The sequence below is a fragment of the Loxodonta africana genome, chromosome X (genome assembly GCF_030014295.1).
Source record: "Loxodonta africana isolate mLoxAfr1 chromosome X, mLoxAfr1.hap2, whole genome shotgun sequence".
In the NCBI taxonomy this organism is placed as follows: Eukaryota; Metazoa; Chordata; class Mammalia; order Proboscidea; family Elephantidae; genus Loxodonta; species Loxodonta africana.
Genome location: NC_087369.1, coordinates 170,499,892 through 170,518,522, shown reverse-complemented (window position 1 = coordinate 170,518,522; position 18,631 = coordinate 170,499,892). Strand labels below are relative to the sequence as shown.

The window sequence follows — 18,631 nt, the reverse complement described above, 5'->3', positions numbered from 1 at the left end:
AATGAATGGAGGATGTCCATTCCCCTCTTCAGGGAACACAACTCTTAGGGTTTCACCCATCACAAAGCCAATTTCCCATGCAGACTGCAAGGAGAGTGTGACTACTCCGGGGTGTACAGTCAGAGTAGAATGGTACTCATACCCAATTTTCACCTTGCAGGATGAAGCCCTAGTCACAGCTAGAGGAAGAGTCACTTTTCATCACATCAAAGTACAGTATTTTTACGCAAATAGCATATGCCTTGTACATCTATTTGCCAACCATGCCCACCCCCCCGTGAGGTATTTTCATAAATGCCCGCTATGCCAATATTTTTTTAACATGTTGCTGTAAAAAAATTAGCATAGTGCACTCATGAAAATACCTCATGGGGAGGGGCACAGTTGGCAAACATACGTCAAAGGTATGTGTCATTTGCATAAAAATACAGCAGTAGTTGGCTCAGAGGTGGTCAGTGTGAAGCAACATCTCGAGACTTGTCTCTGAGGAGCACTATCACGGTGTAGTATTATAATGCCGGGGTTCAAATCCTAGCTCTGCTACAACCTACCAGTGTGATCTCGAGTGTGTGACTCAGCCTCTCTGGGCCTCAATTTCCACTATCTTAATAATAGAAATAATAAACATGTCTGCTACCTGATATGGTAATGGCGAGAGAGATGTGCAGTTTCCTGGTTGGCATCAGGGCTCAACATTAAATTATTTGATTCCTTTCAGGAAAGTTACTGTTAGTCTTTTGACACTTATGAGTTCCCTTATTGTGACAATTCAAGAAGAGGATATCTGGGTTTTTCCCTGAGGAAAGGGCTCTTGAGAATTTGCTTCTCCTGAAGAAGTTTGTAAGGGGGATGGAGCCCTCTCAGCACAGCCATCTCCCACCTGCATATCTAGACAGGGCTAGCCTTGAGTCTCCCTAGGCCATTACCCACGTGCTGGGAAGGCTTTGCCCTGAGAAGTGAGAGGATGGTGAGCACAAGAAGGCTGCCCTCTAATTTGAGAAGGGCTGTCATAGACTGGCGGGATCACAGTTATTCTATGTGACCTCCTAGGGTAGAAGTACTAACAAGGGCTGGAAGCTCTAGAAAAGCCTCTTTCCTGCACATACCATGTAATTCGTATCAGAGCTGTCCAAATAGGAAGAAATGAGCTGCCTTTGAGAAGTAGTTTGTTCTCGTTTTAAGGGGTAATCACTGGTGGGAGGACTGAGGAAGGGGCTTCAGCCTTAACAAGGGGTTGACCTAGTTCTGATTCCTTAAGGGCCTTTCCAGGTCTCAGGTGCTAAGATTTTGTGCACCTGCTGGGACAGGAGCAAATGTTGCTGAGAACCAGACGGAGCTTCTCCTCTCCTCTTTATGAGCTTGCATTTCACGAGGATTGAGCCATATCTACCTTTATTATTTTGCCTGCAGACCACTAAAATCAGCTAATATGGATTCATGAAAATTGATCATAACGCTTTTTATATTTTTACAGCTTTTATGATTTTTACATTGCAGTTTTTAAATAGGAGATTATCATTTTGAAAAAAGATGTGGCTCACGAAGAGCCGTAATTCTCCCCTTCATACATAACAGAGAGCTACGAGGTCTCAGTAGTGAAGCTAAGAAGGCTTGATCATCCATTGTCTGTTTATGAAAATTCAGTCTGACCATCAAACACCATAAATATAAACAAGAGGGGTTTAATTTGCCAACCACTAGAATTGTCAGTATCTTTCCATTTAGTTGAAAATTAAGGTCTAATAATTCCCCAATTTAAATTCTAGATGTCTCCTTGAATCTTTTAAATGCAAAGGTCATCAATCTACATTAGCCACAACATTTTTAGACCTGAAATTTGGAGCTCACTGAAACAGCTCGCAAGATATTAAAGGCGCTCTCCCCTGAATATCTTATTTCCTTTTCTTTCTTTCTTTTTTTTTTTTCCCAGTGACGAAAACAGACCAATTTATCTACTATCCTTCCCAAACAAATTTAGGAAAGGTAAAATTTGCTTATTTTTCCTTAAAAAAAATGTTTCCTTTTCTCCAGTCTCCTCAGTCATTCAGTGTAGGCTGCTCATTCACTACAGCATTCCAGATATTTCCCTCATAATATGCACGAACAGCCTTTAGGAGAAATTAGTTAAATGGTGCCCGCACATCCTGTAACGTAAGGCCCAAATTCACAAGGGAGATTGCGGATCAATTCCACATTTTCACAGCCTGTGAGGAATAAAAGGAAAGGAAAGTCACGATGAGACATAAGAAACACCTGGAGAAACAGCCCTAACTTTGACATTGCACATTTTTCTTACTTTTTGTCTCTGTCTATTCAGCTTTTCATTACTGCTATTTACATCTCGGTGGTTTTGTGCTCCTTGCTATTGTTTAATGAATGTGTGTCTACCAAAAATAAAAATGAAAAAATGAAAGTCACATTAACCTCAAGAACCTAGACCATTTCTGTGAAGTCATATAGGCATGTTCATTCAGGACATCTTCCTCTTTCTAATGTCTGCGACCAGCAACAAGAAATAAATTAATTAAAACTCAATGAAGATTTATGAGCAGGCCCTCTTCCCGACTTCTGCCCCTGAAGCTGGGTGGGGGCAGCTTAAGTACAACATCCCTGAGAAATGCCATGAGCCATGAAGTCTCTGACTTGCATATCATTTATGATACTCCTGGGGAGGAGGCCCTGCCTAAGAACACCGAGGCCCAGCACCCCATAAGGTTCTCATTACAAACAGGAATGTGCCACGCCAGATACACTGGGGGTTGTCAAGCTTTGCAAACTCCTCCTTCCCCAAACTCATAAATTTTGCCCAATATATTACTTTTCCTTGGGTTTTTATGATTATGTTCAGTTTAAGGAAACATACCCCATACTTCATCATTTACCTTAGTTTTTAAAGAGTTGTTTGATGTCCAAGAAGTTCTGTAAACTTTCTACTAATCGTGTTTTTTACATCTTAAAAATATAAACCCACATATTGCCAGTCAGTCACGAATTGAAAACCTCCCCCCCCGCTTCTAATTTTGGTATGCAATTGTAGGCTTAACAGATTTCAAAGTTTTTCAGTTGGGCAAACACCCCTTTCCATTCTCCATTAAGGCAATGAACTTAACAAAAGAGAAAAATAACGGTGAGCAGAACGTAAGGTTAGTCAGGCCTTGGCACTGAAATTGCATTTGGTGTGAGTGGGTGACGCAAATGGTTAAGCACTCCACTACTAACTGAAAGGTTGGCAGTTCAAACCCACCCAGAGGCTCCTGGGAAAAAAGAGCTGACGATCTGCTTCGAAAAGGTCACAGCCTTGAAAACCCTGTGGAGAGCAGTTCTACCCTGCAACACATGAGGCTGCCCGGAGTCGAAATCAACTCTGTGTCAACTGCTTTGGTTTGGTGACACTGTAAGCTTCAGAGAGATGTAACTCCTCTGCAGCAGAAGTTATCATAAAAAAGACACACACACACACACACACACACACACACACACGAGGACAGGGTCAAGGGTGAGGACATGAGCAGAGATGGTGGGCTAGAGTGGGCACCTAGGCAAAGCTCTGTGATCCCCCATATTTTAACTTGTTTTAGTGAATTTTGGTGATGGTAGTATTGTTCAACTAAATGTATCTTATAGTAATACATATTCAAGACTTGAAAACTTACCCAATCCCAGAAATAAGATCTTTCAGGTAATCATATACTGAGAGTAGCAATGTTTTTAAACCCTTCGGTCAGCCTCACTATAGACGTGGAAGTTCTCAATACTACACCCGAACCAGAGAGTCTTCGTTGCACACCCCAGAAACCCAGAGGCAGGGAAAGGGCTGTATGGACCAGTCTCATCTCCTGAGATACGAAACAGGAGATGTGAAGACCCCACTCTACCCACAAGCATTTACGATAAGACTAAACCACAAAGGGAGATGTAATCATTTACTAAACCAGATTATGAGAAGCAGGCCAAAGAATCACGACTTTATTCAAGGTGCCATTTATCCCGGGTGACTAATGCATTATTTGTATGAAGTTAAAATTGAGCTTTGAGAAACTATGAAATAAATCAAGGGCCCTACTTTATGTAATTTTAACAGACAGGTCCCATTAGGATTCTACTATGCATAGCTGTTGGTTAAAATCATTGACCAGTATCCGTAGAAATTAATCAGCTGAGGTAATGCCGGCTCGCCTGTCATCATTTGCTACTAATCTACATTTAGAATTCACCTTAACTTTTCAAGCCTTTTGGATAGGTTTACCAAATGTCTATTTTTTGCACAAGATACATGACTAACTGCAATTGTTTACAAAAGCCTGTGCAGTAGAAGTGCGCCATTGGTGTCATTTTTCAGTGGCATTAGAGTGTGCACTGGCATTTTATTGTAATTTCTGGGTAAGGTGTTCGTTAGAATCCAGCGATAATGGTCTTCATCACTCTTGATGGGAACTTCTACCACATGCAGTCTGAATACACGTCCACTGTTGAAGTTTAAATTATTTTGGAATCCAAAACTGAGTGATCAAAATGTCTAATTGTACGAAATGGAATATGGTGAATATTTAATAGATTTTTTTTAAAAAGGTCCATTGTGGCTCTTGGACTTCTCCTGGATTTTTAATTAATACTCAGATATGTTTCATTTCTGATTATGAGACCGAATTTATTAAAGACTCATAAGTACCTACTGTCTCTCCTACCTGTTGCCATAAGTCAATTCCAACTCATAGTGACACTATAGGACAGAATAGAACTGCCCCATCGGGTTTCCAAGGCTGTAAATCTTTAAGGAAGCAGACTGCCACATCTTGCGCCCGAGTTGTGGAACTGGTGACCTTTCTGTTAGCAGCCAAGCACTTAACCACTGCACCACCAAGGCTCTTCCCTCTTCTATAGTATTATGTTAATATCTCGCTAATTTAACTGAGAGTTTTGTCTCCACTTGGATGTTCTAGATTTCTCTATCACTTTTTCTTTCTAACTTCTTGACCTGCGTCACGTCACCTTTAATTTTGCACTGCCAAACAGTAAAAGAAGCTTACGTTTTTTGTTTTGTTTTTTCAAGATGATTTTTAATACCTCGATGTTGCCCAGCAACCTCAGTTACCAGTTGATTTTCGAATCCCAGGACTTTGCAGTGGGAGAAGCGCAGGCTTTGGGACCAGAAGACCCGAGCTGGAACTAGGCCCTACCGTTTATGAATTTGTGTGACCTTGGGGAAGCTACTAGATAGCTCTTTGATACTCAGCTTTCTTGTTTGTAAAATGGCAGTACAACCACCTGTCTTTGAGGCTTGTCATTCAATGCAGCGATGTGTGTAAATCATGTGTCGTAACGCGCAGCAAGCACCAGTTATGCTACCCCTACTCATGAACCATCTTTCAGGGTTCTCGAAGATCAACACATATGGAAACTTTTCTGCACATCTTTGGGATGAAATAGTAATCTGAATCCTCCAGAGACATAAATAGAAAATGTGTTCAGCCTAAAAATACATGTTAGGAAAACCCAAATCCTAGGTTAGCCTCCAAAGCGGGAACTATTAAAAAAAAAAAAAAAAAAGCATCTGGCTCTGAGGAGACAATGCTATAAAAGTGTAAAAGCATCTGGCTCCAAGAACCAAGGAGACAATGCTATAAAAGTGAGGAGGAAAATCCTCAGCCAATGTGGAAGGCATGTTTTCCCCCCATCTACACTCTAGTGACGGTAACAAGGTAAGAGCATTTTTTTAAGCCTGTAGAATTGCCCTTACTGCATTATTGTAGATAAACTCATTTGCAGTCAAGTCAATTGTAATTCATAGTGACCCTACAGGACAGAGTAGAACTGCCCCATAGGGTTTGCCAAGGAGTGGCTAGCGGATTCGAATTGCCAACCTTTTGGTTAGCAGCTGAGCTCTTAACCGCTGTACCACCAGGGCTCCACTGTCGTACATACATTTTGCAAAAAGAAAATACTGGGTATAAAAATCTAAAACCACAAATCAGATAAGGGCTGCTGAGGAGAGATTACTTACATCAACAAAGAATTCACCACAGTACTCCTGGCGAGTCAGTTGCATGTATGGAACATTTAATTTATAAAATTGTGATAACTATGCTTTTTCAGGAAAGCATCTAGGGACCACAGGACGACACACCAACCTGTACCTACCTATCCTACCATTCTGATTTTAGTTCTTCTCTAATACCTCATTCTTGCACCTTTGAGCTACCGCATCACAAATTTGGTAATACAAAGCATTAAGCAGATTATTGTACATTAATTCATCTATTTATCCCTTTCATGATTAGTGGGACAAATGGTATCCCAACAACTCGTATGCCTCTGGAGTTCTTCGAGAAGGCGGCAGCTCAGTTTTAACACATTTAGCCTCAAGGTGGGAGCCCTTTGAAATGTGTGAAACTCAAGAACACTGAGCTAAAGCCTCATTTTTGTGTAGATTGAGCATTGCCTTAGATGATGCCTCCTGGATGTGTGAATTTTCTAAACTTTTTTTTCCTTTTTTTTATTGTACTTTAGATGAAGGTTTACAGAACAAACTAGTTTCTCATCAAACAGTTAGTACACACATTCTTCTAATGACATTGGTTAACAACCCCACAACATGTCAAGACTCTCCCTTCTCAACCCTGGGTTCCCTATTACCAGCTTTCCTGTTCCCTACCACCTTCCAATCCCTGCCCCAGGGCTTGTGTGCCCTTTTAGTCTTGTTTTGTTCCCTGGGTCTGTTCAATCTTTGGCTGAAGAGTGAACCTGAGGAGTGACCTCATTACTGAGCTGAAAGGGTGTCTGCGGTCCATACTCTCAGGACTTCTCTAGTCTCTGTCAGGCCAGTAAGTCTGGTCTTTTTTTGTGAGTTAGAATTTTGTTCTACATTTTTCTCCAGTTCTGTCTGGGACCCCCTATTGTGATCCCTGTCAGAGTAGTCAGTGGTGGTAGCTGGGCACCATCTAGTTGTACTGGACTCTGTCTGGTGGAGGCTGTGGTAGATGTGGTCCATTAGTCAAATTTTCTAAACTTTTGACAGGTTAGCCTTTATTTCTGTGAGATAAGCCTCCTCACTATATTTCCCAGTTACTATGTTACCGTGGGAATGTACTTAACACAAGAATAAGCTATTCCCAGTCTTCATTCAGTCATAGTTGCCATTTTCTCCCCGCCACCATTCATTGTTTCCAGGTGTCACTGGCTCCCTGCTATTCTAGCTTCTAAACAGTAAATAATGCCTTTCCAATAAGGCATAATGCACTGCAGTGGTACTTTTCAAGAGATTGGAATGCCTATAAGTTATTCTTAACCTGCATTCAATCTTAGGGCCCAATCATTGCTTCCACATGTAGCAGGTGGACTGCACAGCTGTCAGCAGCTCTGCAGTATTCCAGGGCAGCTGTTTCTGCTTTTTAGCTGTTAGTACTGCTTTTGTTATAATGAAGAATACATAGTAGTGGCAATTTTCTTGAGATACAAATTCCTTTCATTTTATTTATTCTGCCTGTTCAATACTGCTTTTGCAGTAATGAAGAATGCATTGTGGTGGTAGTTTTCCTGAGATTAAAAAAATCCCTTGACTTTATTTATTTGAGCTGTAAGTACTGCTTTAGCAGTAAGGAAGAATGCACTGTACCATGTTTTGAAAAGTTTTATGAAAAATAATAAAGAAGGCTAAGAAGAAGGAGACTAGAATAAAATGTATGTGTAGCCATTTCCAGGTGCCCTCATGTTTTGCAGATTTTTGAGAAATAAAGTTATTAAAAAAATAAATGATTTTATCATTGACTCACATCAGCAGGATTTACGACATCCAGGGTCTGCTGGGACACATGGGATCCCAGACAATGTGTAGCAAAATCCATAAATCATAACAAAAATTCTGAATTGGTACTTTAATTAGCATGCCTTCCATTAGAGAAAACACATGGTATCAACAAAAAATTCAAAGATAACCAAGTCCTGAAAGGGTTATTCAACAAAAAGTTGTTGAGTACCTACTATGTGTCAGGCACCTGTTCCAACTACTGGGGATGCAGCAGTGCATAAACCCAACAAAAATCTCCACCCTCACGAGTTCCCTTTCTTGTCAAGTTTGAATTAAGTCCAAGTTGACAGATGATGCGCCTTGCTCCCCAGCACAGAATCTAGTGTGTAAACCAGCAGAGACGAGGAAGTGTGTGTATCTTGTTGGAATAGATATCTGCTTAGTTAGACAGCATATTTGGTTATGAATTTAAACCCAGTGATTGTTGAGAAATATGAATGATGTGTGGCAAAAGCCTCAGCTGATTGCATGCAGTGCTGGCCAGTGTCATGGCATCTCTACTCCAGGGTATCATCATGGAGTAGCAGAGTAGCTAAAGATTCACATGGCCTGAGCATCAACTCCAGCTTTACAACGTACTACCTTGTGACCTTGGATGATTGCTGAACCCCTCTGCCCCAGTGTCCTGTTCTGTAAAATAAGGAAATCAGATAAATACAAGGAGTCAGTCAGGTAGGAAATGTTAGCTTTAATTGTTCTTTTTACTGTTATTATCATTACTATTGTTATTATGTTTTCTTACCTAGTATAATGCTGGAGTGAATGAACAAATGCATGATGCTGTACTCTGAACTGGCTGCATTAAGTTCTGTTTTAAATTCAATAATGTCCTCCAAAAAGATACGGTGAGGTCCTGACCCTCCATACTTGTGAATGTGTCCTTGTTTGGAAAGAAAAAAAAAAAAAAAGAAAACCACTGCCACCAAGTCGATTCCAACTCATAGCAACCTGCCCCATAGAGTTTCCAAGGAGCTCCTGGTGGATCCGAACTGCTGACGTTCTGGTTAGCAGCTGTAGCACTTAACCACTACACCACCAGGGCTTCCTGTTTGGAAAGAGGATATTTGAAAATGTTATCAGTTAACATGAGGTCATACTGAAGTAGGCTGGGTCCTAATCCCATCTGAGTGCTGTCCTATAAAAGAGGAAAAGAGACACACAGAGGGGAGAAGGCCATGTGAAGATGCCCCCACAAGCCAAGGAATGTCAATAAATGCTCAGGACTACCCCAAACTGAAGGAGAGACAAGGATGATTTTTTACTAGAGCCTTCAGAGAGAGCTTGGCTCTGCTGATACCCTGAATTTGGACCCCTAATCTCCAGAACTGTGAAACAATAAATTTCTCATCTTATAAGCCACCCAATTTGTGGCATTTTGTTACGGCAGCCCTGAAAACCAACAAAGGCTCTTATTCCGGCAAGGCACTATACAGAAATAAAAAACAAATTCTCATCCCTCAGTACAACTCAGGCACATGGAGGAGACAGAGAAGCAAAGAAGCATGGTCAAGCCCCGGTAGAAGTATGCTCAGGGCAGTGTGGGAGCCTAGAGGAGGGCCTCTAACCCCCCTGGGCAGGGGTATATGTATTTGGGGAGCAAGGGAAGTGGGAGGATTGAAGCTAGAGGCTTCCCTGTGGTAGAGCTGAGATCTGAAGGATGAGATAACCAGACACACTAATCATAAACACAGATGTAAACACCAATCAGATGGCACCAGTATCCACACTAAATTTTTAGGGGAAAAAAAGTATAGCAGGTAAAATATCGGTACATACTTTCCAAACAAAAGAGTTAATTATATATATATATATATATATATATATATATATATATATATATATATATATATTTTTTTTAAGAGGAGAAAGAACAAAAGGAACAATATATTTGGGTACATTTCAAGAGCTAGAGTATATGCATCTTTTGAAAAATATCTATTTTGCCAGCAATTGCGCCAGTTTACAAACATTTGTTTCAGGAAAACAAATTTTCATTTGGTATTTCTTTGAAGAACATTTGCATAAATATTTCTGTAGCTCAAAATACTTGCCAAGAGCTCTGTAGTTGTCCCCCAGCAAATGGTGGTCAGTGTTAATGAGAATACTCCATTCACAGAGCGAAACATGGCTTTGGCAAGTAGCATGATCATGAACGACTGTCAAACCAGATAACTCAGGGTCCAAAATCAGTTGCTCAGTATTGAATGGTGGAAGCTCCTGGTCTTCTAAACAAACCAAGTTTCTGGCTTTCCCATTCACTCTGGACTATGCTAATGGTACTAAAAGAGTTTCCTGGACACCGATGAGGATTGCTCTGCCCACTCTAGCTCCCATTCTTTCTCCCTCCCAGAATTCCTACTGTATTTACTGTCCATGTCACACTATTTCCCCAAATCTAGTTCTACATTCCAATGTCAAGTTCTCGAGATCAGAGGTGATCTTTACATTCTTTTCACCTCCCCTTTAACGTGATAGACTAGCCAAGTACCGGGCAGAGAGTAAACCGAACCAAAAACCAAACCCATCGCGTTCATAGTGACCCCATGTGTTTCAGAGTAGAACTGCTCCCTAGGGTTTTCTTGGCTGTAATCTTTACAGAAGCAGATCACCACGCCTTTCTTCTGAGGAGCCTCGGGGTACATTCAAACCGCCAACCTTTTGATTAGCAGTTGAGCGCTTAACTGCACTATGCAGGGACCTTGGGCACAGAGTAGGAATGCAATAAAACTAGTTCTTGACAGAACCAATAAACACTGAACTAGAAATCTGGGCACAAGGGTTCCATATCTAGCTTTGTCAATTATTAACTGTATATCCTGGGCGAGTCATTTTCCCATCCTGGGCCTTGATTTTCTCATCTGTACAATAGGGGGTTGGACCAGATGATGCTCAAGGGCTCTCCGTCTTGAATCACTAGGCTCTAGGAATTAATTAATGTCCACACACCAGAGCCAAACATTTTGCCAGCAAATAAATAACGGCTAATTGATGAGCCCTCTCCATGATTCCGTGGCACTACATCAAAACATCCACCACCCTTGCATTTAATTCAGTTACTGTGGCTGTGCCGACCTAGCATGAGAACAATCAGCCCCTTTAGAAAATTAATTTATTTAAAAAAAAGAAAACAACAAATTAGTTGACTGACATCCTGGAGGGGGAAGTAAAGCCTATTGTCTGAGTGAATTTTTCATTGTTCAACAGGTAGTGAGGTTGTCATGTACATATGGCCACAGACTGGAAGTTAAACTGACCTCATGACACATCAAACTATACTTCGAACACTACTGGAGACCCAAAGTACCCAGAAGACATCAGACTCCTAGGAAAATTCTTCTTCCAATGAGTGTGAAGCCTGAGACTGTAATTTAGCACCATTACAAGGTATGTAGAGTATTTTTTAATTTTTTTATCAATATAGAAAGAAACCATGTCGATGTTATTTCCATTGGCTACAAAACACAAAATTCTGACTCCAGGTATGTGCTTTAATAAAGGTCACCAAGAGAACCAGTATCTGCTGCTGGGATCTCTTTTTCACTGAAGACAGTAGGACAATGCCGAGAACTGTTGCTTGGAAGGAAATCTAACAAAACAAACCCTTCTTCATAGGATGGAAGTAATATGTTTTTTCTTTTATTTCTTTTTCCCAGCAAAAGGAACAGTTGAAAAAATAATCAGATGAGTGACATTGAGTTTGTAATGAAAACACAGCCTGTTTCCCTCGCTTATTTCCCAATTTGTGACTTTTATACCTTTACAGACCAGCACATGTCTATTGAAGAATCAAATCAAAGATTACTTTAAATGACTTGCTGATTTTCTTTTTCAAATGAAGTGAAATGTACAGGTATATAAAAAAATAGCATTCCATAAACCAAGCAATCCATAATCAAAATCAGATTCTAGCTGTAGAGCTATTGTCAGCTCTGCTTAAATCATGCCATTTTCTTGAAGCTCTCAGATAATTTTTCTCAGCTCAGTAAGTAGGTAGATGTTAGCAGCTAAGGTCATCGAAAAGATTTACTTTAAAATAAACTCAACAATTCAGAGCATCACTCTCTTCACAGTGTAAAGTGTGCCTTGCTTTGAACATGCATATAAAATTTCATTAAAGTGCAACATAAAAGTTTTGCATTAGAGGAACCCAGTGCTGGACCTTTGTTTAACCGTCATGAGAATTTATGGTGTGGATCTGCTACAGTTAAGTAGAAAAACAGCCTTCTCATGATGAAATACAAGTCGTAAAGGCTGAAACCCAAGGAAAGCTGGAGGAATCCCAACCCTCCAACCACTCAATCCTTCTTCAGATTTTTGTCACACATTCTTCTTGAATGTTCTCCGTCCAGACTGAGACCCAATCCCAGTCCGTTAACTCCTGTGCCCCTGTGCCTGGAAAGTTATTCTTTCCTGTTAGCCTTTTCCATTCTGCACACATCTTAGAAATCACAGAAACTCTCATAATTTTCTGCAAAAGAGATCAGACTAAGAGACTTGAAACGAATTAAAGCGCTATCAGACAAGCAGAGGGCCAGTATTATCACCAGGATTTACTAAGCAACTCTGTTGGAAAGGTACATGCATTTGTATGGAACAGTCTTTGCACTGAGTGTGGCTTGAACATCAAGCAACAGATGTTTGTTGAGCACCTGCATGGGAAAGGCATGGCGCTAGGTGGTGTGAGAAGGTGACGCACCACCTAGCGCGCACGCATAGTTAAACGTAAGTACCTTAAGGCAACAGTGGTGAAACAGCGAAAAGAGCAACAAACACAGAACCTAGGACCATCCGCTTACTGTGCTAACTCAGGCAAGTCACTTAACCTTTCAGAACCCAGCTCTCTCATCTACAAAACAGATCTAACAATACTAGTCCTGGCAGCACGCCCCCACCCCGTCCCCACCCTGTTGGGAGGATCAAACCAAATAACAGGTAGGGTGAACTACAAAGCTTTGGAAAGAAAAGTCCTCCATCTCCTACCCCTTGCTCTGAGGCTCTGAATCAACCAGACAAATACACCCTGGTCTCCTGGATTTTCAAGCATCACACTTTCAAAACTAAGGGAAACTAATTTAAATGGGTAGTTTTCAAGGACTTGAGTTTTGCCTCTTTGTACATACAATTTGCCATTCACGCATTTCCATTAAAGAGGCATCCCCAAAAGAGGGGCTAAGAGATTGTATCAGCACACACAATGTTTTTTTTTTTTTTTTTAATTAAAAGGAAAAAAAATAGTTCCATGGCTGGTCAATTACATGGTAATTCCACAGATAATTTTTACAAAAGTATGATAGACACAATCCAATTCCTTTGGTCAAGTGCGAACTAAGTACCGGGGCCCTCACGGTAATAATAAGTAATAGGCAGTGAGGTTTTGTGGGCAGGCACATGGTTGATGGTTGGAAGATGTGCCCTTTTTACCTGGTTCCACTTGGAGCAGGATGTGTGAACTTAGGTGGGTCACACAACCTCTAGGACTGAGTTTCCTCACCTTTAAAATGGGAATAACACCTGCGCTTTCCAACTGACAATGATCAGATGAGAGGACATATGGGAAAACCTTCTGCGTGCTGGAGAGGCTGGGACGGGATGTCAGTTGTTAATGATGCAGGCTCTGGGGTCAGCTCCATCAAGGCTGAAGCCGGGATTGCCTCACTGAGTAGTTGTGCGGTTTTGTTACTTCCTCTGTAAAAGAGGGATGGTCACAGTTCCTCTCTAATAAAGCCGTTTGAAGGATTAAGTGAGATTGAGTATTTAAAGCATTTAGCCCATAGCTTGGGGCACAGAGTAAAATACTCAAATAATAGTGGTAATGATGATGGTGATTCCTACCTATAGGAGAAACACACACACACACACACAGAAAAGGTTTCTCTAAATTGTAGTGTTGAGTTCTTTAATCAGCCATACACTGCTTTCCATGTATCAGCAAACAGAAGTTTTTAAAACCTCTTTTCTTGATCCCACAACAATCACAAAAAGAAAGACAAAATTAAAAGCAAAAAATGGAGCCACTGTTTTGTCTACACGGCAGACTAATCAAGTATATGATGGCTTCCCTCTCTGAGGTATGACCTACAGCTAAAAGCTCATAGGGCTCCAGCTTCTAGATTGTTCCAAAGATGTCCATTTTATAGAACTTTTAGGTTTTTGAAATAATACTAAACATGCGCAAATTCTGCAATGCATGAAATAGTCAGGTAAAAATAATAATAGGCATGCTAAAAAAGGTTCAGCACGTTAAAGCTATTTCTATTCAACAATAATTAGCATGTTTAAATACAATATAATTTTTATCCATCTACAAAATGCTTAAATGTTTGGAATCTTGTTTACGTCTATAATGACAGATTCATTTTTGAGGCAGTCATTTTCAATCTTGATTTGTATATTTTAAAGTTGTTAAATGCTTGACTGAATCATTAGCAAAACAATTCATGTATCATTAAATTGATTTCTAACATGAGATCATTTTCTTCCTTGCCTTTTAAGATTGACTGAGATAAGGCTGCATTCTTTGGGGGGCATTGGAGAGGGGTTTAGAGGGGAACTTACCACTAGCCAATTTCAACATCTTAAATCGCTCCTCGTCCTACGTACATGCCCTTGAGAAACTCAACCCAAGATGGTTTGCTGAATGAACGCTCAAGCACATTGGAGAATGCCCATTGTACTAGCAAAGAAGCCGGACCAGAGATGGCCCTCCTTCTAAGGATGACAAACAGGGGCAGAAGGGAAAAGATTAATGGATAGAGCTAGAGAAGGAGAAAGCTTGGGAAGCTGTGGGTCCTCGCCAAAACAGGATGTGCTCCCCTTTGGGCTCCCCCTCGGTCCTAGTAGCCCCAGGGTGGCGAAGCTTGCCTTCCCTCTCCCTCCCACACCTTCCCATCCATAAACAGTGGGGTCTGTGCTTCCAGAGGATTGCAGCTAACAAGGTCTCCGCAGACCTGTGCGCGCAGGCAGCAGGGGGCGGCGGGGCTGCTGCAGTGCGTGGGAAACACTTCACTTTTGTCTGGAAAGCAGGCCTTCCCTGGCCCCCCAAGGTCGAGGAAAACTGGGGAAAGTGGGGGCCGCTGGGGCAGGCCCCGGGGATTGCCTGCACCCGACAGGGAGAAGCCTGGCCGGCACATGGCCCCCTCTCAGCCTGGACAGCCCCACATGGACCTTTGAACTTTCTATTTATATAACGGTTTACCGAGTTGAAGTCTCTTCCTGTCTGACTGCCCGTTTGCAATCTCGCCTCTAATTAGGCTACTTGTGCGACAGCACATAAAAACTACAAACCACGGATGCCGGCCTTCGCGTCACTACAATTTACACCAGGCTTTTTCACATTTGGATTTGCCTAACGTTGGTGGTGTTCTGTTAATTTTATTTGTTTAAGAACACGTCCGTTTCTGTATTGTCTCTGTCCTTCGTTCTTTTAATAATAAAAAGATGCTGAGTACATCCCCTCACAACACCTGCCACAAAGCAATTCCTCATCAATACTGAAAGAGGGTGCTTGCTAGACTGAACGGCTGCACACCTTGGAGGCCCCTGGAATTTGTTTGTATTCCCCCAGCATCCCCATTGCTGGTAAACAAGTCCAAATCTAGCCACGTGATCATCAGACACCTCCCGAGTTCATTACTTGGTTATCACGGGCAAGCCTATGGAATGATTTAAGAGATGCAGGCTGATTTCGTTTTCATGATCTGTCTTTTTTGTAAGAGCAAGTGGTGTCTTGGGTGCACACAGACATCTGTGCCTTCCTTGCCTGTCACAGAATGGTTCATATTAAATTCAAACTCAGGTGAGCATTGCTCAATTCAGCCAGGAATCTTAAAGAACTTGAGCTTTGGCCCTTTAATGGAGTCCAGAACATGACCCATAAAGATATTCTGGCAGTTTGTGGAATCCAGTGATATGTTCTCTTAAGCATGCAAGCCCCCCCCATGCCCCGCACATACATGCACGCTGCAGCGTCATGTATACCTCACACTCTCTGCGTGCGTTCATCTGTGTGTGTTTATAAATGAGCACACACTTCTTGTTTACTATAGTCAAGTGTTTACAAATAACACATATGCCTGTGTGGGGAAAGGCTTTATCCATCATTTTCTAGGAAAATGAGTTTGTTTTTAAGTCGCCCTCATCTGTTGATTGTCAGACATCTCCGGTTGCAGTGGCGATAGCTCATAGCTTTCTGCTCCACAAGTGAATGGTAAAAATAGTCCACTATAAATGAGATCCTTAACTTTGCTGGTGCCTTTTCCTCCTGGGGAGGGAGAGGGTGCCATCACTCTAAGCAGCTACTCCCAAGGAGGGGAAAGTAACACGTAATGAACATGAAACTGGCAGGCTCTGGATGTGTAAAGAGAGTTTGGAAAGGTACAGATTTCCATTTGAGACAATGTCAAGTTTTTTAGTTCATCTGCTAATGTCACATTTCTGTCCCTTTCCTCTGTGGGGGTGTACACAACACAGGAGCACAACGGCATTGCAAAGGTTTATAAACACAGATGTATAAGGAAGCTCGGCCATCACGGTAAGAAGGAGAAATTTTCCTGGAGCATGTGCACAGAGGGAAAAGGCTAGCTTCTTTATGCAGATGTGTTATACTAATTCATCCTTATTCACGTAATATTTACAGAGTATCCAGGTCTACATGCTTCTTAAATGATGTGGCATAGCTAGGGATCTGGAGGAGGGAAAAAAAGGTTGGCCTTTTCCCTAAAAAAAAAAAAAAAAAAAAAGATTGCCTCTAAAAGGGAGGTGGGGGTGCACCTTTGTGAAAAAATAAATGAAACCTACAAGAGCCCACCTGCTTTAAATATGCAACGACATGTGCCTAAGATTACACTGAAATTCAAATAATGTAATAAACATGCTTTTTTTTAAAGCCTAATACCTTGGTATATGTTTAACACTTGAACTGCACCCACGAAATCAGCTATAACAATGTTTGTTAAATTAATGATGTTACCCACACCATATATTAGGAAAATTGTATGCAAATCGTAACGCTGTGGTTTTCAATTGTCGGCAAAACAGAGAAGCAAAGGCTGTGCGCAAAAGCATAATATTTAACTGAACAGTAATCTCATCGTGATTGTTACCTTTAAGTAACAACATCTTGGTTATTTTTAAAAAACGCGACGTTTTTTGGCAGAGCTGATAAAACCCTGCCTGGGATCAAAACTGTCTTACAGATTAATATTGATACAGAGTAATTTGTGGTTTCAAAGGATTTACCTGGAATGGCTGTAAAATAAAATGTATTTAAGTTCTCATTATCTTGGATTTGCGGCTAAAGAAGTCATGACTGGCATAATGAAGCTATTGGCTAAGCGTATGACCCTTTTTTAAAAGAAGGAACTTGCCTAAAATATCAGATAAACAAAGGAAATCCTTGTAAAAATATACAGCATTCATAGGCAACGGCCGCTAGTAGTTTAACATTGCAAAAGATTTCGCACTATTGGTCAGTACTGTAGATTACCTTAACTACATTTAAAAAGGCACTAACCAAGAGTGCAATTCTAAGTCGCCACCGCCGCGCCATCCCTGCATCTAATTCCTTAGGCGGTGGAAAATATTGATACCTTAAAAGGTTATGACAAATAAACAATTGCGACGTTTGTAGTAGAAGGTGAAGTTTTTAAAAAGTTAATAGACATGTATATCAGTATTTATGCCCGCGCGCGCATACAGCACGCCGAGAGTAACAACTTCCCAGCTTCCCAGTCACCTCTGCACCATCTTTCAAAAATCGCTTGGCGACAAGTTCACGGTATTTTTACAGGAGCTGACTAAACCTTTGCATCCGGGCTGCGTGGTCCTGACACAAACCTACGGCTGCCTCCCAGTGGGAGTGGACAAGGGTCCAGCCGAGAATTCAATGTGCCTTTACGTCCCACTTTGGGGGGCCAACTTCAAACACCCTCCGCCTGGCAAGGCGAGTGCCGAGCTCGGCCTGAACCGGGTCCCCGCGCGGTGGCCCCAGAGCCGCGCCGCGCGCCCGAGTGGGGACACTTGGGCTGAACCGGTAGAGGGAAGGTGCGTGACGCGCGGCGCGGGGATGGAGGTGGTGGCGGAGGGGGGGCGGACCAGAGCCAGCGGGGGGCCCGCATGTCATCACTGTCTGGGCTCTGGGAAAGTTGGGGCCCCTGGGGCGGGCAGCCTCGGCAAGCCGCTCGGGAAGCACCCCAGGCCCGGTCGGGCGGTTTGGAATGCCATTTGGGCAAAACGCAACTATTCGGACTCGGAGGGGCAGCGACGCTCTCGGGACCCGCGCCCTCCCTCCCCGCCCGGCCCCGACGGAGGGTCTCCGTGACCGAGCCAAGGTGGCCGGGAGCGAGCGGGAGGACGTTCAGGCGTCCCCCGACAGCCCGGCTCTGCGTAACAAAGGCGGCCAGCCCGAGCCCGCCGGGGAGCGCGGCGCCCGGGAATGCACAAATCCCACCTACCACTGCTGCTCCAAGTCCCAGTCCCGGAAAAAGTCGAATAGATCCATCGCGGCGGTGCGGCGTGCCTGGCGCAGCGGCTGCGCGACTCCGGCTTCGGCCCTCCTGCCGCCTACCAGCGCCCGGGCCGCATCGGCGGGCGCCCGCGGGCCGGCTGCTCCGCTCTGGGCGGCGCGGGCGGGCGGACGGTGCTGGACCTTCGCGGGGGCTCGCTCTGCGGCTCCAGCGCCCGGCGCGGCAGCCACACGCACTGCGGGCTCAGCCGCCCGGGCCGGCCGCCTGGCGGGCTCGGGCTCGGCGCGGCGGGCGGCAGGGAACGGGGCAGCGGCGCAGCTGCCCGGGCGGCGGCGGCGGCGGCGGCGGCGGCGGCGGCGGCGGC

General features: G+C 43.0%; 1 protein-coding gene across 8 annotated transcripts in view; it reads right to left on the bottom strand.

Annotated features, from left to right (window-relative positions):
- AFF2 (ALF transcription elongation factor 2) overlaps window positions 1-18,384 on the bottom strand; it is a 584,792-nt gene extending 566,408 nt beyond the window's left edge. For all 8 annotated transcript variants that reach the window (XM_064277676.1, XM_064277679.1, XM_064277677.1 and 5 more), the window contains exon 1: window positions 18,256-18,384. In XM_064277676.1, coding sequence (XP_064133746.1) covers window positions 18,256-18,302 — 47 coding nt within the window. In that variant the 5' untranslated portion in view covers window positions 18,303-18,384. The remainder of the gene's footprint in view (window positions 1-18,255) is intronic.
- Between the last annotated feature and the right edge of the window lie 247 nt (window positions 18,385-18,631).